We start from the raw sequence: 23,086 nt of genomic DNA on the forward strand, positions 1-23,086 counted from the left end.
TTATACTTACATAGGTTTTGTGGCTTTTTTGATAGTTGATCAAACACCAGAATTATCGATCAAGTTATCGATAATTTGTTGCAACCTTTTATATTAATCAATATTACCATTGATCGATCAATTCGTAAAGTCTGATTTATCCAAAACATTATCGATCAAGTTTACTGCTAAGTAACTAAAATACAAATAGCAATTATGTGACAATTGACTGATTAATCTTTCATCGATCAGGTGATCGATCAACTTAATAAATCCATAGAGAAATAGAAAACACTTGAATTGTTATCATCAAAGCCTTAAATATAACATTCTCCCCCTTTTTGATGATGATAAAACATAAGTGTAATATTAACAATAAACAGCATAAGTCATCAGATAAGAATTCAATTGAGCAAAACTTGACAGGAACACATAAATCAGAAACTAATAATTGACAGGCAAAATAATCTGATAAACTGAGAAGTAACACAGCAAGGTTCAATAAATCTAGAAAATCATCAGAATGTTAGAATAGATAAGCACAGAAAAAATTAAATATAAACAACTAGTCTAAGTCATCTAAACATCATCAGAATTCTTCTCTCCCTTTTTATCAACAACAGTGGAAGTGGAAGGAGAAGTAAAAGTAGGCAAGGTGAAAGGAATAGGGAGAGGAGGTAGTTGGGAAATGTGAGAGAGAGCTTGAGAAAGAGGTGGCAGAGTAATGGAAGGGGTAGGCTGAGGAACTGAAATGATGGCTAAAGTGGTAGAAGGAGGAATAGGAGATTTGTGTGAAACAGAAGGTGAGATAGAAGTGGTAGATACAATAATAGGAGAGGAAGGTGGTTTAGGATTAGCGTGAGGAGGAGAGGGTGGATGGGAAAGAAGGTCCTTAAAGGTTAAGGATGTGCTAGGGGCTGAGAAATTGATGCAGAGGGAGCTGACCATCCCTTTGAGCTCTTTAAGCTGTTTCTCCATATAGTCAAACCTCTGAGAGACTTCCTTTTCTAGTACTGCCATGGTTTGTCTGTAAAGATCCAGCATAGTATATAACCCCTCAAACTTCCTATCCGAGATTGCCCTCTAGTCTTTAGCAGTGGCATACACCCTTCTTTCAAATTCTTGGAGCTCTGTCTAAAATATTTCCTTAACTGTGTTGCCATAAAATGAAGGCCTATAAGTGTGAGAAGGTTTTATAGTGGACTCAGCCTTATTTTGAGCTTTGGAGGTGCCTGTTACTAGTTGTTTTCCTTTGTCCTTTTGAGCTACTTTTTGTAAAGGTCTAAAAGGAACTGGGATCCTCATCTTCTTGAGTTGATTAATTCCAAACATAGGAACCTTCACTTTGACTTCTCCAGGCTCTAAAGGTGCAATGTTGTTCACTTGGAGGAGTTATGTGGCTAGTTGAGAATGTTGAATAGGTGTGGATTTAGACTTGTTGAGAGTGAAATCCTTCATCTCACTGTAGATCAAAGCTCTAATATTAATTTTCTCTCCAATAATGATTCTAGCCAGTAAGAGGTAGTCATCCCAGTTTAAGTGTGAGAAGCTGCCAGACTTATTCACCATGCTCCTCGAGTAAATGTGGTGGATTATTCTACAATAATCACACATTTACTTTGGAGGGAAGTTCAGTTCTCCAGGATAGTTGTCACTCTCCATCAAGATCTTGTAGGCTTTTACATCATTCATATCACCTCCTCTAATATATTCTTGAGTCCCTAGAAGCTCATTTATTTTTACAAAAGTGAGAGTAATGGTTCTACCTCTGAGTTTTGTTGTGAGATAATTACTCACCAGATTATCTTGTTCATCATACTCTTTCAACAGAGTCCATGTTGCAGTAAAATCTTTTGACCACTTTAGGACAGTATTCCCCACCAATACTCGACCAGTTAGAGTAGCGTCCTAAGGTGTCACTTAGATCCAGTCTGATTTCCTCATTATTTTTTAAACTATCTAGATTAACAAAGACCACAGGGTAAAATTTTTGAGTTGTAAAATTTGCCTTAAACTTTATCATACTCACATCTCTATCCAGATTTCCAACCAAAAATTCAAATGGTTCAGGTAGAATACCTTAGGCAGGATTTTGTTGAGCCACACCCTCACCAGTTCTATATTTCTTGTTTCTCAATTGTCTGGGTACTAGAATATTTAACATTGTATCCACAGCTTTCTGAACTGAGATTTCATCATCGGACTTTGTTTTTCATTCCTCAGTCACCACTGGTAACTTGCATTTTGACCGGGGAGATCTCCTTTAAGGAGTGGTTTGCTCAGAGCTTACATTCTGGCTTTCTCTAATTTTTAATATCCCCTTCTTCTTTGATGTATCTTGCTTCACTTTGGGTCTGTATCTCTTCTTGATAGTCGAGGGAGTAACTTCTTTGGACTGAGTTTGTTTCTCGGTACTCTCTTCTCAGTCGCTTCCAACTTGTTTAACTCTCACCATTTCTCGATACAAAGAAGGATTTTAAGGAGATGTTTAGTGATTTGTGAGTTTGACAAGGTTGAGAGTGATTGAGAGGGCTTAAGAGATGATTTCGAGTGAAGTACAATGGGTAATTTAATGAAACAGTGGTTTTTGACCGTTGCGTGAAACAAGGGCGAACAATTTATCGAGTTAGGGTTCTAAAAATTGATAGGGTTTTTAAATTCTAAATGTTATAAACTCAAAAATGATTGATCAAATTATCGATCAATGTATGATCAATCAAGTGATCGATAAATATGAAGAACAGTTAAGAACACTAACAGCAATTATTGATCGTGTTATCGACCAATCAATAATCGAACACATTATCAATAAATATTCAGTAAAAGCCATACCTGTTCTGGTTTATCGATCATATGATCGATTAACAGTTATTCGATCAAATTATCGATAATCCTTACCCATTTGACTAATTTGACTGAGAGTCCCATTCTGCTGTTGATCAATACATTGTTTGATAATTGAGTGATTGATCAGGTTATCGATAATTCTGCTCCCCATCATTTCTGGTTAGTTTCATATGCCCTGTTGATCGATGAGCTAATCCATAATTTGGATTTATCAATCAAGTGATCGATAAATTAAGGTGTCTTCAAGGCATGGTTGTCGATGCCTTCATCAATCACACCCTCCTCTGTTCACCTTTGTTGTTCAGCATCCAAATAGAGTTTCCTGCAAAACAAGATTCTATCCACTCTGATGCTTAAGTTAGTTTTCTAATCATCAAAACATTAAATCTAAATATTCAAATAAAGAACTAATACAGAATTTCTTACAGCTCATTGGAATTTATCATTCCTAATTCTCTTCTGAAGTAATTGAACTTCTGCTAGTCAAGAGGTTTTGTGAAAATGTCTACTATTTGGTACTCAATAAGAATGAATTCTACCTTCACGTCTTTCTTTTAAACATGATCCGAAATGAAATGATGTTGAACGTTAATATGCTCGGTTCGGGCATGATGAACTAGATTCTTAGATAGGCTCATTGTGCTTGTGCTATCACATAGGATCGAGATTTCTTTCAACTTGATTCCCATATCTTGTAATTGTTGTTTTAACCATAAAATCTGAGCACAACAACTAGCAGTGGCAACATGTTCTGATTTTGTAGAGGATATAGCCACAATGTTTTGCTTTTTGCTCGACCACGAGACAAGGCATCCTCCTAGAAATTGATATTATCCACTGGTGCTTTTCCTGTCTGTTTAGTAGCCTCTATGATCAGCATCTGAGTATCCTATTAGATATTCTGCTCCTTTCTTTGGATATCATATTCCTAGATTTAGTGTTCTGATAAGATATCTGAGGATTCTCTTGACGGCTTCTTCATGTGATTCCTTGGGAGTTGATTGATATCTAGCACACATTCCCATGCTAAACTAAATGTCTGGTTTGCTACCTGTGAGGTAGAGTAATGATCCAATCATTCCTTTGTATTTAGTTAGATTCACATCTTTGCCTTTCTCGTCTGCGTCTAGTGATATGGTTGAACTAATAGGAGTCTTTACAGTCTTTGCCTTTTCCAAACCATATTTCTTTAGCAATTCTTTGAAATATTTCACCTGGGATATGAATATTCTATTTTTCTTCTATTTGATTTGTAATTCCAGGAAGAAATTCAATTCTCTCATGATTGACATCTCGAATTCACCTTGCATTAACTTAGCAAATTCTTGGCAAAGATCCTCATTAGTAGTACCGAATATAATATCATCCACATAAATGTGAACAATTAAAAGTTCTTTCTTACTTCTTTTGATAAAGAGTGTAGCATCTACTTTAGCTCTTTCAAAGCCGTTTTCTATTAGAAAAGTGCTAAGTCGTTCATACCAAGTGAAAGAGAGCCTTTTCTTGTCGTTCGCCTTGGGGTTCTCAATCAAAATTTAATCCAAGCTATGCAGTATAGTGCAAACTCGGGTCGTTTCACTTTTGGGAGCCTTTATTAATTACCTAAGCTAGACTAAATGCCATGCAATGCAATGAAATGGGGTTTGGGTTTTTTTAAGACTTAAATGAATGGTGCCTAAACTAAATGCAATGAAAACAAACCTAAGATACTATATTTTTGGTGTTTTAAGATAATAATGATGGAATGGAAATGAATGATAGGAAATCTCTTGAAAATGGCTTTGATGGCAATCATAGTTCACTTAAAATATTGGGAGTTTCACAAATCATTAGGTTTTCTTAATAAGAACCTCATTAACTCAATGAGTCCAAAGCTTTCATTAATGAACTCATTAATGAAAGCTTTGTTTAGCTTCCCTAATGTGTAAATTTGGAATGATAATGTAATTGGCTTAATGTAACACACAATCAACTCAGTACCCAAACACAACCATGCAAGATAGGAGAGAATAATAAGAGTTACAATAAGCATATATGCAACCACATATATTTAAGCACAAAGTTCAACATCAATCAATCCAAATTACAAATGTAATCATTAACCAATAATTACAGTATCAGTCCCAATTTCCTAACTAAGAAATTACAACTCCTAGACCTAGAAAGCCATAAATCATAGCTAAAAATTGCAAACTGAAACTAAACTCCCCTTTGAAGCTTGGAAACTCATGCCACACCACCATTCTTCAAGAGTTGATAAACCCTAGCCCTCCATAGCTTCAAGAAAAACTCTAACCAAAGTGAATCTATCAACCATGGCAGCTGGGAGTGGAAGGAAATAAAATGAAATGAAGAAGAGATGAAGGAAATGGATGGGAAAGAAGATAGAGGTGGAGAGGCAAGAAGATGAGAGAATAGAAGTGTTGGAGATGATAGAATGGAGTGATGGGTCGAAAATAGGGTTTCTAAGGGCTTTTAGGGTCAACTTGGGTCGGATCATATGAGTAGAGGGTCCATTTTTGCGTTCTGGATCCGAATCTGACGTTACTGATACGAAGAGGTTCGCCGCGGCGAACTCAAAAGTTGGCCGCGGCGAACTATTCCAGAGAGGTATTCTAGTGAGATTTTGAAAGTTGGCCCCGGCGAACTCAAAAGTTGGCCCCAGCGAACTATTCCAGAATAGCCACTGATGCACATTTTCAGACTTTTTGCCACAGCACAGCATTTTCTTGGAAACTCTCATGTTGTGTAATGCTTTGGTCTTCAATCTTGGCTCTAATTCTCAAGTGTCCTACAATAAAAAGCAACAATTTGAAGTATCAATTGTCCTAGAAATCAATTGAATACAATTAATAACCAATTATGACAATTTTACCCTCAAAAAGACACTAACTCAAAGTAAGGACTCTTAATCTAAATTAAGCACAATTATCATTAAAAGGAGCCAAAACCTATGATAAAAACCCTTAAAATGATATGAAATAACATAGAATAAATGGGTTCAATCACCAAGCTCTAGGTACTTGTTTTAAACCATATAAAGCCTTTTTCATTTCGTAAACGTGATAAGGGAGATTTGGATCTTCAAAACCAAAAGGTTGTTCAATGAAAACTTCTTCCACAATATAACCGTTCAAAAATGCACTTTTAACATCCATTTGATATAATTTAAAATATTTTATGCAGGCAAAGGCTAAGAGTACTCCTATGGCTTCTAATCTAGCTATTAGAGCATATGTTTCCTCATAATCAATACCTTCTTCCTGATTATAGCCCTTAGCCACTAATCTGGCTTTGTTTCTAACGATTTGTGCAAATTCATTGAGCTTATTCTTGAATACCCATTTGGTGCCTATGACTGGATGGTCATTAGGTCGGGATACCAAGTCCCAAACTTGATTCTTCTCAAATTGGTTCAACTCTTCCTATATTGCTACTATCCAAAATTCATCGAATAGAGCTTCAACAATATTTGTTGGTTCAATGTGTGAAATAAATGTAGAGAAATGCACTTTATTGAACACTTCTCTCCGGGTTTTGACCCCTTCATTGACTTCACCAATGACTTGTTCCAGAGGATGGTTCCTGTTATGCTTCCAAGCTTTAAGTTGTTCTAGATATCGATGTTCATTTGAATCATCTTTATTTTCAACAGTTCCTTTAGAAGACACGTTGTTTGAAGATTTGTTCAAATTCAATTTTTCAAAACTTTGAACGATCTCAACATCATCATCTAGAGGTTTTGAAATTGACTCTGTTTCAGTACACACAACATGTATTGATTCTTCAATAGTAAAGGTTCTTTTATTGAAAATTCTATATGCTTTACTATGGTTAGAATATCCCAGAAATAAACCTTTATCAGCTTTAGGATCGAATTTACCAAGATTTTCTTTGTTGTTGTTATGGATATAACACTTGCTTCCAAAGATCTTTAGATGGGCTGAGTTAGGCTTTCTTCCCTTGTATAGCTAATACAGAGTCTTCCCAGACAATGTTCTGATGTAAGCTATATTGGAGATATAACAAGCGATGCTCATAGCTTTTGCCCAGAACACTTAAGAGATTCCTTTTTCATTCAGCATTGCTCTGGCCATCTCCATGAGTACTCTGTTCTTTCTTTCCACAACTCTATTCTGTTGAGGAGTTCTTGGTGCTGAGAAGTTGTGGTTAATTCCCTGCTCGTCACAATAGTCTACGAATTCATTGTTCTCAAATTCTCCTCCATGATCAGTCCTGATAGATGCAATAGAAATACCTTTCTCATTTTGGACATTTTTAGCAAAAGCAATGAATGCACTAAATGTTTCGTCTATGGAGGAAAGAAACAGGGTCCAAGTAAATCTTGAATAGTCATAAACCATCACAACACCAAAACTTTTGACTCTTAAAGGACCACCTAAATCCATATGAAGCATTTGGAGTAGCCTTTCAATTGAGACTATCTTCTTTGATTTAAACGAGGACTTTGTTTGTTTACCCTTCTGACAAGCATCATAAACGATATTGTGTTTAAAGTGAATTTTGGGTAAACCAATAATTAAATCCCTTTTTGTTAATTTAGAAAGCTAATTCATATTAACATGAGCAAGACGTTTACGCCAAAGCCAACTTTCTTTATTTTTGCTAACAAAACAGTTTTTAGAGAGTTTGGAATCAATTTGAATAGTATAGCAATTACCATACCTTAGAGCTCTTAGTTTTACGTTCAATTCTTCCTTCTTTAGTGGTAGATCATCTTTGCTGATGATTAGGCATTCCTCTGAATTGAAGATCACCCAATTGTTCTTATCGGTACTTTGACTAATACTGAGTAGGTTGTGACATAGGCCTTCAACGTAGTAAACTTCTTCAACTTTTATTCCCTTGCCACTTCCTATTTCTCTGACTCCAGCAATCTTTCTAGACTAATTTCCACCAAAGCTTACTTTGTCTCCTTCTTTTGGTTTGAGTGATGAGAACTTCTCAGTATCACCCGTCATGTGTCTGAAGTATCCACTGCCGATGTACCATTTGCTTGTTCTGGATGCTTTAAGACATACTTGTAATAAAAGAATCACATTTTAGGTACCTATACCTTTTTGGGTCCTTTCTAGTTAGTATGGTTTGTCCTAGGTACATAAGTATCCTTGAGCACCAATTTTAATGGCCCGTAAGTCCCTTTCTTCTTGTGATGACAAGAAGAAGTTGTATGACCCTTACAATTACAATATGAACATAATGCAAAAGAAATAGAGGAAGGAACAGCATTTCTAAAGAATGTTAGATATAATCGACCACTACTTTTCTTCTTCCCCTTTTTCTAATCTTGAGTAGGATTGTATCCTATTCCTAATTTATCCATCGTGCAACGTTGAGCTCCCAGAATCACTTTGAGCATTTCACTGTCCTTTATGAATTTCTCCATAGTTTTAGTGAGCTCCTTGATTTTCTTTCTATTCCGCTCACATTCTATACAGATTGGAGATGTGGTGTCTAACTACTTCGCTTGTTGTTCCTCCAGATTTTTTGTTTTCTTTTTAGAGCTTACCAACTCCTTAGCGATTCTTACTAGCTCATAATATAACACATTATATTCAGATTGTAATTCATCATAAGAGGGTTCAGAAATGACTATCTCATCTATCTCTAAATCTCTATCTTCTTGTGCCACGAGACAAATGTTAGCTGTCTCTTCATCATCACTATCTTCTTCTTTCGAAGAGCTGTCTCCCCAGATTGACGTTATGAACGCCTTCTTCTTTCTGAATCTTCCCTTCTTTTTGTCTTTGTCCTTCATCTTGGATAGTTGAGGATACTCTGCTTTAATGCGTTTCGGGTTCTTACATTCAAAGCAGATTATCTGTTCTTTGGGCTCATTTTGAGATGTGAAGGCTTTCCGTTTTGATTGGAATTTTCTTTTGGCTTTATTCCTATAGAACTTTTTGAATCTTCTGACTATAAGACCCATTTTATCATCCTCTAAATCCTCTTTGTCGTCATCTTCACTCTCTTGAGTCTTGAGATCGATGCCCTTATGATTCTTCTCGTTCATTTCTTTCTTGTACTTCTGCTTACTTTCATACCCTACCAAGCTTCCAAATAGTGCAGTAACAGAGCCAATTGATTCTCCTTTTGTCTCCTTAATGGCTGTTACCTTCGGTTCCCATTCCTTCCTGAGACCGCGTAGTATTTTCCTCACTTGGTTTTCTTGACTATACTTCTTGCCGAGTGCAGTGAGGTGATTGATGAGATGTGAAAATCTTACTTTCATATCTCGGATGCTCTTGCCATCCTTCATTCTGAATAATTCAAATTCTATGGTGAGAGTGTTGATTCTACTCTGTTTCACACCGGTTGTCCCTTTGTGTGTAATTTTCAATGCCTCCCATATTTCCTTTATAGTTTCCAACCTTGAAACTCAGAAGTATTCTTTTTGGCTTAAGGCACAGGTCAAAATGTTGATTGCTTTATCATTCAACAATACCAGCCTTTTATCTTCTTCGTCGAACTCTCTAGGACTTTTAGGAACTTGTTGATTAGCAACAGTTTTCTTTGAAACATAGTTCCTATGCTCTATCACGTCCCATAAACTGTATTCAGTTGCTTTGATGAAAATCTTCATTCTCATCTTCTAGAATGTATAGTTCTCACCATTGAAGCTTGGTGGTTTTAAGGTTGAGCATCCTTCGGGCAGCATACTATCTTTGAAACCTACCATAGGATCTCTCTTCAGACGGTTAAGTCTTAAATGAAGAGACATGCTCTGATACCAAATATTAGTAGCAGCTTCACCCAAGAGGGGGTGAATCGGGTAAGGTATAAAAATTTAACTAAATAAAATAGTTAAGCAAATAAAATAAAGGAGATAAGTTAGGAAGATTTCACTGAGGAATGAAGACACAAAGTTTATACTGGTTCGGTCTTAACCACTTGACCTATGTCCAATCCTCAGAATACTTTTGAGATTTTCACTATGTTCCCAAGATTAAACGGGCTCTTGGTGCCTTAGTACAGTAATTGAATCTCTCAATCACTCCCCCTTATTACCCGTAAGGTTACAAACCCCTCAAGAGTCCACACTCTCAGAAAATGAGTAATGAAAAGTGTATCAAGCTCTCTTACAGAGTATATGAATGTTAAACACTGAAGTTCAATAAAACAGAGTATTGAATGCAACAATAAATTTTCAACAGACAGTAGCTTGTGTATTCAATGCTTAATTCAATGCCCTTCGTGCCTTTTATAGTTAGAGTATTTGAGTTATCTGTTAGACTGAAGAGCTTCTAGCTGTTGGAAGATCGGTTACGTGCATTCGGAAGTTTATAACGGAAGTTCACCATTAATGCTTCTGACATTGTAGGTTAAGGCTACAAAATAGCCGTTGAGCTTTGTAATCTGCATAAATCTTTTGACACAAGTAAGTGTTCTTCTTCAAGGAAATTAGTCTTGATTGATGTCTTGATCGATAAAACTTTGATCGATCAAGTTATTAATTAAATATCAGAAGAAAAACTATAGCAGATATATGCATTTATCGAATAGATTATGGATTATAAGATAATTGAATAAATGATCGATAAACGATGAAATATGAAAATAGTTAATTCCAAATGAAATGTGCAAGGTTAATCTCTTTCAAGTTTCATTTGCCTTTGTTTCTTTTCAATAGAGAGTTATGTGCTAAAGGAAGGCTAAGAAAAGCTTGAAGATGAAAAGAAAATAGATTTTAAAGATCATCATGAAAAGCTGTTGCAAAATGAACTAGTGCAATAATCAAACAGATGGTCGAAAGACATTTGATTGATCATATTATCGCTAAGGCTAAATATGAGAGAAATACATTTTCAAAGTGTGTTGATCGAATACCTTATCGATAAATGGTTGATAGAACAAATGATCGAAAAATGGTTTTAAAGAAAGCTTTCACAGTGAAGTCACAGAATAGATGGTGATTGATTAATGATTGTTGAAAGGTGTTTTCAGAAAATATTAGAGAAAGACTTTGATCGATCAAGTGATGTGAAAAAAAGATGCAGAGGTCATGATTATCAATCATTTTATCGATAAATGAATGATCGAACAAGTGATCTGAAAAAAGCTAAAAAAAATACTTAATGAGATGTTTGTAGTGAGAGTATTGATGATCGATCATTTGATCGATAAACGATTGATCAATTAATTGATCGATTAAAGATCTTGAATAAATACTTTGATAGAACACATTATCGATTAACCAGAAGTGAATTATCATCCAATGTTCAAACAAGTTATCAATAAAGGTCTAATTGATAAAGTGATAGATAACAAGTGAACTATTAAATATAGAAAATAAGTAGGAGACTTTACCAATTATCTAAGTTCACATTAATAAGAGCTTGATCGATCAGATGATCGATAAAAGCTGTGTTATACTTACAAAGGTCTTGTGGCTTTTTTTGATAATTGATCGAACACTAGGTTATCGATCAAGTGATCGATAATTTGCTTTAACCTTTTACACTAATCAATGTTATCAATGATCAATCAATTGATCAGTCAACTCATAAAGTTTGATCTATCCAACACATTATCGATCAAGTTCAATGCTAAGTAACTAAAATACAGACAGCAATTATGTGACAACTGATCGATTAACTTTTGATCGATCAACTTAATAAATTCGTAGAGAAACATAAAACACTTGAATTGTTATCATCAAAACTTTAAATCTAACATATACCATTCGACCAAGGGTTGTTTTATAGGGAGAGGTTTGAATTTAATAAAACCAAATTGGCATTTGAATTCTACATGAAAAATAGTGTAGGAATAGCCCTTAAAACTTGTCAAAACAAATATGAAAAATTTACGTTAAAAAGTCAAAGAAAAGGGGGTTATAGAGTTATCTTGATACCTAATGATATTTTATGTAATATTGTCAATAATGTGGCATGTATTTATGCATGAATTGGTAGGCATTAATTAACAATTTAGGAGTACTTGAAATATTCAAGGAGAAGGGCAAGGAGATTATGATGGAATGAAGTGGCCAACACTCGAAATATTCAAGGTTTTATGTGAAATTTGTTATGTAAATTTATACCGCTTATGTATGAAGTTTGGATATTTGTACTAATGACTTTGATGACTGTAAATGCTGGATAATATTGTGACTGAATGTATTTTATATGTGTGGAATAATTGCCAGGGGAAAAGAATAATCAAGAAAAAGTATGAAAATAGTATGAAATAACCCTTTTAATGGCCAAATTTCATGTCAACGTGATTCTGATCAAATGGATGAGTTTTGCGATGAAACGTGACAGATTTATAGATCATATTTTTAACTTTAAAACAAGTAGTATTTCATCAAAATTGGACTTTTGTATAGAAAGCTATGCCTCTTAAAAGTTAGACATAAATTCTGAAAAATTAGAAATTTACCATATGAACAGTGCTATTTTGCGTAAATTCTGGAAATGATTGATAAAGGTTTGGTACTAAAAAGCATTTTTCCTCTGAAGATCATGTTAAGAGCTTTAAATAGAACTTAGAACCACCTTATTTTAATTTTTTTAGAATTAGTTATGATTTTTAAAATTTGGTCTTAGTTTAGGGTTACATGAATAGTAACCCGAATTTAATGAATTTTGAATTTTGAATTTGTCTAACTTAAAGCCATGATAAGTGGCTCCAATTGGTTCTATTTGAAAGGTTATATGGTCAAAAAGAAAGGTGTGACAAAAATAATAATTGAAATGCTAATGACATTAAATCTTAACATCCCATATTATTTTTGGTATAATGTGCAAACGAAATTAAGAAAATAAATTTTTGTTGGGATTCTGATTTGGTAAAAACCAACACAAGAATGAAAAAAGAAGACGGCACAGATGACCATGATGGCATAGAAAATGATAAACTTGTTATTTTAGCAAAATAAAGGATATGCTTAACTTTCTAGTTTTGAAAAATACTTTAAGAATTATCATTAACCAAAAAAAAATTACACTATCACGGAGTTATCATGTCAAGAGCATACAGGACATTTCACCAATCATTGAAAAAATTTCCTTTCCATCAAAACTACACAGGAATCTTCAGAATGGAAAGCCTTTATACTAAGGAAGCCCATAGAGGCCTAGCAAACATACCAAATGAATTTTTTGGCCTCTCACTCTCCCTCTTCTCATTCTCTCTTGCTTGTGCACTAAGCATAATAATGCATCAATACTGTTATCATGTCCGAGCTATACAGGAAAACTTCCAAAAGAGCATAGTTACTTCTTCAAGTTTCTAATGCAGTATAGGTTATAAATCCAGATCATTTAGGCACATCTAAGATGGACAACCTACACACTTGTTTTCAGTAAAATCAAAATAAGAGAAGAGGTGGCTCATGCAATATAGTTCCTTAGAGAGCAGATTTAGTGATACTCTACTTCATCAAGAGTGATAATAAAAAAGATTGCATGGAAGCTGAAAAAGACTTGCCACATTCATAGCCTATATACAGCCACTATATGGCTTAATAATATACTACCTCCTATGCTTAATAATTGGACTATCATGGTTAAAAGAATATAATTCAAATCATACCAGACAGAGAAAAATATAACTAACATACCTTTCTTGTTTCTAAGTAAACAGTTGCAATGTAAATATTTCTTTCCAACACAAAGAAATAACATGTTCTTTTATAAGAAATTAGATACATTTGATTTGAAGTTCAATTATAAGTAGATCCGAATCCAGACCAAAATTCAATTCAAAATTCTTTTCACATTCTTATCAATAATGAATAAATTAAAGATTTTGGATGTTAACCAAATCTCACCAACCAAAATCATAGGCTGTCTAAATTAAATCTAAATAGATGGATGTAGGAGGAGGCTGGCACACGAAGTATATTTATATCAATTCAAAATTCATAATAATAGATAAAAGCTTATGATAGAACTTCAAGTGAGGAAACCAACGTACCTGATGATAGAACTTCAAGTAAAATTCACAATAATAGATAAAAGGTTATGATAGAACCTCAAGTGAGGAAACCAACATACCTGATGATAGAACTTCAAGTGTGGAACTTCAAGGTTATGGTAGATGTAAGGCTTGGGAAATTTAAATATGATGAAATGGATATCATGATTAAGTAGATCAAAAAATTAAGCCAGTAACACTGGGATGGCCTAATTATTAAGAGTTATTTAACGGATTTTAAAGATACATAACCGATGGAATTAAGTAGCCACACTAATATATTATTAGTAGCGGTGAAAACTGAAAATCTCAAATATATTAATTATTAATTAATAAATTATCAGTGAAATCAGAATATGTAATTTCAAATGTAAAATCAGGATATGTAATCTACAGCATATATGAACCCAAAACATCAAATTGACGTTGCTGTATGGAATTTCACAAAGCAAAGCAAGAGCATACCCAAATAGATCAACCAAAATCATAATATGTGGAAATTATATCTAAATAGATAGACAAAGCAAGAGCACACCTAAATACTCAGAGAAAAGATCACAAAAGGTAAGAAAAATTGATAAACCGTGTGAACCAAAGTTGGTTGAGGATAATGATGTGGTTGATTTCAAGGATCTGGGATGAATAGAGAAACAGTTTGTTCCACTCCTAGAGGAAGTCTTTTCATGGCATCCTTCATTGATGGATTGCAAGAACAATAGAAGTCATAGGTTTACAGTGAGAAATGATAAAATGATAAAATGATATGGGCATCATAATATTAAGTAAAACGATAAAGTTTTATCACATGGAGCCCATTTTGCCCCTTCCGCCTTCTCACAATTCAATCTTCACACATTGTCGAGAAAGCTTCACGGCCGGCAATGACACCCTTGCGATCTCTAAGAACTAAGAAGAACTGTGACTTCCCTTCTTTATCTGGCTTGGACTTCGAATTCGAAATCCCCTCCCATATCTCATGGCTTATCGTGTCAAGATGGTGGCTGACAATGGTTGAAACTTGACAATATCTGATGATTGTTAGGCTTCAGATTTGGTTTAAGGAGACTAAGGAAATCGCTAGGAGGGGGAGGTGGAAGAGTTGCTTGGATTTGGATCACTGGGCAGCCCAATAACGTGTTACTGGACCACTAAACACTAACCTGCAAACCCCCAGAACCTATTTTCCCTCATTCAGGCATCACGAGATTTCATACTATAAGTAGAAGATTTCTCACATGACCAAAAAAAAACTGTCACAAAAAAATTTAGACCAACAGCCACCATAACAGTGGCTAGCAGTGGCCTATTGCAGGTAAGGGGTCGAACCATTTAAAAAAAAACCAAAACAAAGGGGCATTTTTTTAATTTCTCATTAATTTCAAAATTTCAATTTGGGAATAACTTCATTCTCTGTCATTTCCGACCCTTAGCTTTCTAAATTGAGATATCCTAATTTTAGCCTTCTTCATTTGTCATTTTCCCTTATTTATTTTAGAAGAGTAAACCTTTTTTTTTAATACAAAAAAGGGCGAAGCCCAAATAAAAACTAAATAGAAAGGAGATTAGATTCCAAGTACTCTTTCTGCACAAGATCCCTTATATCGGTAGGGCACACATCAATTGTTAAAGAAGTAGAGATTCATTTGTTACAATATCTGGTAACCCCGTCGTATATTTAATGCCGCCCAGATATGTTTCCAAGCGAGATAATTGTCTCTTCACCATAGCGGCATCTGCTAGAGAGCCAGCAACTCGATTGATATCCCTTCTTATATGCTTGGTCCTCATGTCCCATATGAAGTCCAGAAGCTCACATATTCACATCATTAAAAGGCTGCTAATAGTATAGCATTCACCAATGTCGGTTGGATCTAGCAAAAGAGGCTAGTTCCTTACAATGTGGCAAACCAAGGTTCGAATCCCCACTGGGATAGGTGTCCACATTTAGTACCCGACAATGTCTCGAATAGGATTGCCTCCAATAGAAGAATACCTATACTTTAGCAACAAAAAAAAAAAACAGTATAGCATTATGCTTTGGTAAGTTGATCAATCAAGCCTCTTGGGCACTGCAAGTTAACTTGACACTACAACCTGGCTTTCATTTATTTTGCCACTAAAAAAGTGTTTGGATCATTCAAAACTATTTTTAAAAAGTATTTTTTCATAAATTGAAACAAATTCTTTCATACATGTATTTCGCATAACGTAAAATCATTTTTAAAATTTGATTTGGTTTTCATTTAAACACCTTAAGTAAACCTAAACTTGTGTCTTGGAGCATATTCCGTGACGATGGGACCACTGAATTGGTGATTTTGAAATTTGTTTTTGGGTCCAACATTCCAGATTTTATTTTTGAAATTAGCAGTCTATTATGTTTTTCATCAGGACATAGCGGCTACTGGGGACCACGAGCATGGAACTTTTGTCCCTGCTTTTTGCAGCACCATCTCCAATCAAGCACTTTCCACCTTTCCTTTAGCCCCTTTTCATCAATATTCGATCTTGTTTCTTTCCATTTCCCCCTTCTTTCTTATCGCGTTGGTTTGAGTACCTCTCTCTCACAAACTAGGTTGCCCCTTTCCTTTCGCCTTCCCATTTCTTTTGCCTTTTGTCTCATTTTCCTGGTAGATCTTCAAAGCTCAAGTCCCCATTTCGTGACCTGTGGAAATGATGACAATGAAGAAACTATGCTGCTATGAGCTTTACATTTTCTGTTTTCTGTTGTGGGCTGCTCTTGTTTACTCCAAGCATCATGGTACCTCCATTGTCTTTTCTTTTCCATCAATCTTTTGATATCTTGAGCTGTCCCTGTCGCTTGTTACATAAAAACCCTTAATTTGTCTATGTTTGTGTTCTTCTTAATGGGAGGTTCTACTAGGTTGTTCTGATAGTATATTTGAATTACTCTAGCCGAGCGCGCGGGGGCGCATTTTACATTTATCTGGTATCTATGTAATGCTGGCTGAAATTTGTGAATTTTCGTGTCAAATTGATTTAGTAGTTAAAATAGTTAGCGCAAAATGTGTGCGTTAAAGAACGCTAAAATGCTGTTATTAAGCTGCATTTGCACATTGTGGCTGTTGTGGCCTTAGAATTAAGGGTTAGCTTTTCAGATTCTAATAAGAGGGTGGCATGTGTTTTTTTTTTAATGATGAGTATATATTCCATTCTTGAGACTTGCTCTTTCTAGAAAGTTGCATCCGTTGTCCCCTCATAATATTTAAAGGATGGTTGCAAAATTAACTATCACTTAGGACCGTTAGTTTGATTTATTCCTGTTGTTGAAGCTTGGAAATTTTAGTATGTTTCCTGTTCCTGTTGCTCTTCTCAATAATTGGAGTTAGATATATAATCAGTTGACAATGTAGCAGCATTTTCATCTGCACTTATTGTATTGTTCAAAGGAACTTGTTTATATGCTACTTTCTTGCAAAGGCTTCACCTTTAGGTTTCAAAGTAATGGGTATAATAGAATAGCTGCAAAGCCTCCAACAAGGTTTTGCTGTTTCCAAATTAGTTAAATCAACTGTTAATAGGAATACCATCTTTGACAAATTAAAGCCTTGGACTACTCGGAAGATGACCTTTGGCATCTGGATGTTTTAACCATATCTTTAACTTGGGGCATTCTGCATTTGACCATTCCTCCTTGTTTTAGCTTCTTCATATATAATGATATTTACATGGATAACCAAAGATCCACTCTCTTGCTGCTTTTTGTCAAGTGCATGTTATTAACCCGATACCAAAGGCTTGCAATTTTGATTTTAGAAAGCATAACCTTATAATCCATTTCCATTGCTTGCTTAATGACAACACCATATCTACTTTGACACACAAGGCTACATATTAAGGGTGTTCAAAATAGGCCCGTCTCGGTCCCGACCATACTAGGTCTGTCTCGAAATTTTTCGAGACGGGACAAAAAATGGGACCGGAACAGGGTCGTCCGGTCCCGGTCCCGTTCTGATAGTAATATTATTTTATTTTTTTATCATATTATAATCATTAAATGTTAAAAATACAAAATGTTTAAACCATGTGTAATACAAAATGTTTATATTTGTAGTTTTCAGAAAATATATAGTTGAGTGGTTATTATTTATTTAGAACTTTTATAGTTCATTATGATTTTTGGAATGGTGAAAATGAATTTTGGAGTTATTATATTACTAATTATTATTTATTTGGGCTTTTGTTTAAGAGGGCTAAGCCCAAAGAAATAAAAAAGAAAACAAAAAGATACTTTCAAAAAGGCTAAGCCCAAAAAATCAAAATCCACTGCAATAGGCCTAACCATAAGGCAAAAAAAGAAAAAGAAAAAAGGGACGTCCTGATCCCATCCTATCTTGACCAGGGCCGAGACAACACTGGTACGGGATGGGACACAAGACAGATTTCCTGTCCTATCCCTGTTCATCCCGGTCCCGTCTCGTCCCATCAACAGCTTTCATATTCTGCTTTGAAGCTACTTTTAGGGATAGCATATGAAGTACTCTTGACACTCAACAAACATTGTACTTTTGGGACTCTTAGCCATTAGTTCTCTCAAAGTTCCTCTAACATGTTAATCCAGGGGACCCTTAGAAAAAATGGTGTTCTATTTCTGATAATTAACAAATTTATTTTCAATGCTTGCCAAATGTAACAGATGAAGAAATTCAATGCCTTTCAGCCAAGTTAGTTAGTTCATGAGGTCAGGAAGCTATATCTGTGTGCTTTTCAAATAAATATGATTTTTCTTTGTCTTCCCTATGATTCATAAGGAATGCTTTTGCATCTTGGACTTCTAAATCATTGTATATAACGTTTGGTAGGATTTGCAGCATATTTCCAGCTATTTTTCCTGTAGTCTGTCACCATTGTCTTTGTAAACTAATGCGCTCATTGAGTACAAAATTTGGTTTCCTTGACTAAGCTGTATTTGTTGCATTTGACCAATTAATGACATGCTGAAGCATTTGGAGAAAAACAGCTGTATTTTTGCTTTGCATAAAAAGATTGTTCACTTTAACAAAATTTCACCAAAACTAGCATTTGAATCTTCGATGATATGCTGGTTCCTTCTATGTTTCCAAACTTTAGAGAGGAAGGTTATGGGATGGGCTTCCTCAATTAGTTTGTAACATTGCATGGTAAACAAACGGAAGCAGTTGGCCCAACAAACCTTATTTTCAGGAGTCATCTTCTCTTGATGATGCAAGACATAGTGATTCGATTTGTTAGAGGGTGAACAAGGCGTGCATATTTTGGTAAAGGTGAGTGACGTGTGAGAAAAATTCTGACATTGGATAGGATTGAACTAGAAAAATATATATGGGAAAGACCAATAGTTCATTAGTTCTGAAGTTTTAAGATTTTTTGCCAGGAGATAGTGCCAAACCTATTTATATATTTTCTCTTAAAGTCGAATAAAGAAATAAGCTATAGTAAATATCGCTTGTCTCTGATTCTCTCCCTGATCCTAACAATAAAGTCTCTGGGTTTCCTGCCTCATCTTTCTGTGAGAAGTTACGGAGAAGATTTGTCTTCTCTTCGCAAAAAGCTCAGCAAAAGTGAGTTGTTCAGTGTAATTGGTGCATTGAAAAGAATAACAAGTACGTGCATCAAATCAACTGGAAGTTGTGACCATAATTTTAGTAAATGGAACATTCTTCCAACATGAAGCAAAATAGTTTCAATTATAACAAGCTTTGCTGAAAACAGATAGTTCTTTAAAAAATTAATTTAAACAAATTATTTGCTTTTCTGAACAATGAATTTGATTGAAATTGTGATTACAGAAAGGATTTTAGGGATAAGCAACCTCATAAGGAGGCACTTGTCTGGGTTTGTCTTTTAAATTAATTCAAAAAAAATTTTGTAACATAATTTGAAATATTTTCAATCATTCAAGCTTTGCTAAAAATAATTAACCCTGACTGAGAATCCTTTAGAAAATTAGTTTAAACAAATTATTTGCTTCCCAGAGCAATGAACTTCATTGGAAATGTGATTAGAGAAAATGTTTAGGTCTAAGCAACCTCATAAGGGGACGTTTGACTTGCTTTTTCCTTTCGAAGAACAGACAAGCCAAAGGCATGGTTGTTGAACAGGGGAGGGTTACTCTTATCAACCACAAAAAATAAACCCTGTACTCTAGAACTGAGTTGAAATCTTTTATGTACCATTAAAGATAATTGTTATCGCATCTTGGAATTGTGGAAATGAATAGCAGAAGTCATACTTGCGTAAAAAATGGTTCCAACGCTTGTTTTAGAAGAAAATTACTGTTTGATGAATCTGGTTCTGAGAAAAACAGATGTCAACAATTGATTGGACGTGCTTGATGGCTCCCGGGTTTGATTAATGTCATTTTCTAATTGTCTGAATTTAAGGCTTGCGCTTGGTATTATTTTGAAATTAGAGGATTGGCTATTCTCTAATAATAAGAAAATTAAGTATTTGAATGTGCTTCTGGAGATATAACAAATATGGAAATGAAACTTGATAAACACTGCTTTTAGAGTTGGGGTAACTGCTTTTAGATCTTACATTGTGCTAGTAATATGTCTTTGATAAGCTATACAACAAGCCTTCGGCTACATGGAATGTTGAATGAGCCAAACACAAGAATGTTCGATTTCCAAGAATGTAGCAAAATAGTCTCAAGAATATTTGTTATAGACAAACCTTGAAAATTTCATATTTTTTTGGAATGACATTCCAAGGAATGAAAGATTCCGAGAAACCAAATTTTCTCTCAAGTCTCAAGTGTGATTCATGCCATACGTGACAATCGAAGCAACCTCGTTAACTTGTTATGATCTGTCATGTAGGAAACCCAGCAAATGATCTTGTCACCATCATCAACGAGAACCGAACAGCTCACAAGCTCCCAAGGCTAAATGACAGTCCCGGTCTTGGGTGCATGGCCTTACAGTATGTGGAGCTATGCAAATGGAACTGCACAGAGAACAATTTGGTGACCTGCAAGCCATCAGAAGATGATTTCACTGAAGTATTCGCTCCCAATTGCGGCGTAGAGCTCCCCACTTTCGGCACCATTACCGGGCAAATAGTAGGCTGTCAAAGGAAGTATGTAGAGCCACCATTAGCTTTCTCCAACATTCTTTTTAAAAACAACAAATCTTTGTCTCTGCTGAGGAATAAATCACATACTGAGGTTGGAGCAGGCATGGTTGGAGTCCATAAAGGATCATTCTTTTGGTGCATTTTGTTCAGTGATGGCCTCACAAATTCCACATTTGAGCTTGAAAATCGCGGTGCAGGGATCAAGCAAAGGATAGGATGTTACAGCGGAAGCAATGTTACATGCAGTGAGGGAGGGAAAATTAGTGCTGATTTTTTCTTCTTTGTATCTTTTAGTGTTGTTGTATTCAGTTTACTTTTGCAACAGGTTTAGTGGTTTATCTTTGATAATGCAACAGGTTTAGTATAGCATGTTTGTTTACTTGGCCATGCCTTTGATAATGCACGGATGTATTCTTGATTGTTGGATGGTGTGTTGCTCGCGTCACAAATCCCCCAAAAGCTCTACAAGTGCAGGACCTGCTGAGATAACGATCAACAAAAATTTTACAAATTAATAGAAAATCTGTAAGAATGGAAATCACTTATAAAACTGGAAGTATATCCCATTAAATGGTCAGCTATATGGGTCACCTCGTATCATTGTATTCTATGGAGAGTTAAATATTTGATTATATTGTTAATGAAAAGATATGTTTATATTTTAGGGAAAATTCTAACTAAATTTAGTTGAAATGCCAAAATTCAAATTAAGGCCTACACTTTTAAGAAACTTTTAATCAGGTCAAGATGCCTAATTAGAGATTTATGAATATTGTTAAGAAAACGAAAATGTCCCTTCATAATTAAAAAGATAATATTTTTTATAAAATAAACCATGAGAACCTGGCATTATATAATATTTATCTATAAAAGGGTTAAAGGGCAAATTTACTCATGAAGTATTTCGTAACGGGCACCTAACATCATAAACTTTTTTTGAGTGCATAAGTATACAAGAAGTTTCTAAAATAATGCAAAAATATCATGCTCGTTAAGTCAACTAACATTGACTTTTTAGCAAACATATAGGTCAAGAAAATGTGCAAAAATGCATATCAAGTTCTTAAAATGGTGCAAAAATACTATGTTCATTAGAAGCTTCATGTGTGTTTTTTAACCATTTTCAAAAGTTAAGATATATTTTTGCACCATTTTCTTGATTGACATGTTTATTAAATAGTCAACATTAATTGACTTAAAGGCCATGGTATTTTGCACCATTTAAAAATTTTATGTAAAAGAGTTCATGGGGCTTGGTGCCTCTGGCAAAAAAACTTCATGAGTAAATTTTCACCTTAACTCTTTTATAAAAAGTTTTATTTATAAAGATAGTTTTGTCCTACACGTTCTTGAATCAGATTTGTGAGGTAGAAAAGTTTCAGAATTCTGCGGCATTTTACATTATTATTTCAAGTTCTATTTTAATTTTAATTCTTCGTAATAGGATCTGCTCCGACAAATATGCATTTTCTCTAGTTGCTTATTTTCAAATTTACTAAGCGTTAATTATCTTTACATTTGCGTCTCTATATTTGTACACGCAAGCATGTATTCTCTTCTGACTCTAATATATTGACGACAAATTTATGGGAACGAAGACCTTTTACTTGATTCAAAGACTACTCAATTAATAATGTTTTGAACGACAATTTGTTTCTTTTAGTTAAAAAAATAGGACATTAATTTTTTTAAAAAAAATTCAGTAGATTTTGGCATCAAATTTGTCATTTATTTCTTAGGTGATTTGCTACGTTTCCATAATGCTATATCTTATAATCTCATTATTTTTTCCAACACTTATAATCTAATTACGAAAAGAAACGCATACTAGTAATTAATATGAATTTATTAGTATACTAAATAAATTTCCCTTCTTTTGATTGGATGGATGGAAAAATAAATTGACTGGGGCAGACGCCAATTTGCCCAAAAATGACTTATCTATATCTATAAAAATTTACAATTAAATCTCAATTAATTTGAATTAAAATAATAAAAATCAAAATCAAGTCCACATCGGCTTTCAATATTTTTTAACTATAAAAAGGTATTCTAGTCTTTTAACAACATTAAAATTTTCTTAATTAGGCCAAATTTGTTAAATGCGTAGGCCTAAATTTGGATTTTAATATTTCAGTTGGATTTAATTAGGATTCTCTCATAATTTTATTGAGTGTTGTTTTCAATTTTTATCTTTTTTGTTTTTTTTTTCAAATGGCTTTCTATACTGTCTGAT

General features: G+C 34.5%; 1 protein-coding gene across 1 annotated transcript; it reads left to right on the top strand.

Annotated features, from left to right (window-relative positions):
• Positions 1-997: 997 nt before the first annotated feature.
• Positions 998-21,207, top strand: LOC114738594 (uncharacterized). Its single transcript, XM_028926655.1, has 4 exons — positions 998-1,004; positions 1,200-1,207; positions 16,459-16,531; positions 20,595-21,207. The coding sequence occupies exons 1-4, from the start codon at positions 998-1,000 to the stop codon at positions 21,179-21,181; spliced, it is 675 nt and encodes a 224-aa protein (XP_028782488.1). The 3' UTR covers positions 21,182-21,207.
• The last annotated feature ends 1,879 nt before the right edge of the window (positions 21,208-23,086 follow it).

Source organism: Neltuma alba, unplaced genomic scaffold (assembly GCF_004799145.2).
Source record: "Neltuma alba isolate B1F8T4 unplaced genomic scaffold, ASM479914v2 tig00013632_pilon, whole genome shotgun sequence".
NCBI classification, from domain to species: Eukaryota; Viridiplantae; Streptophyta; class Magnoliopsida; order Fabales; family Fabaceae; genus Neltuma; species Neltuma alba.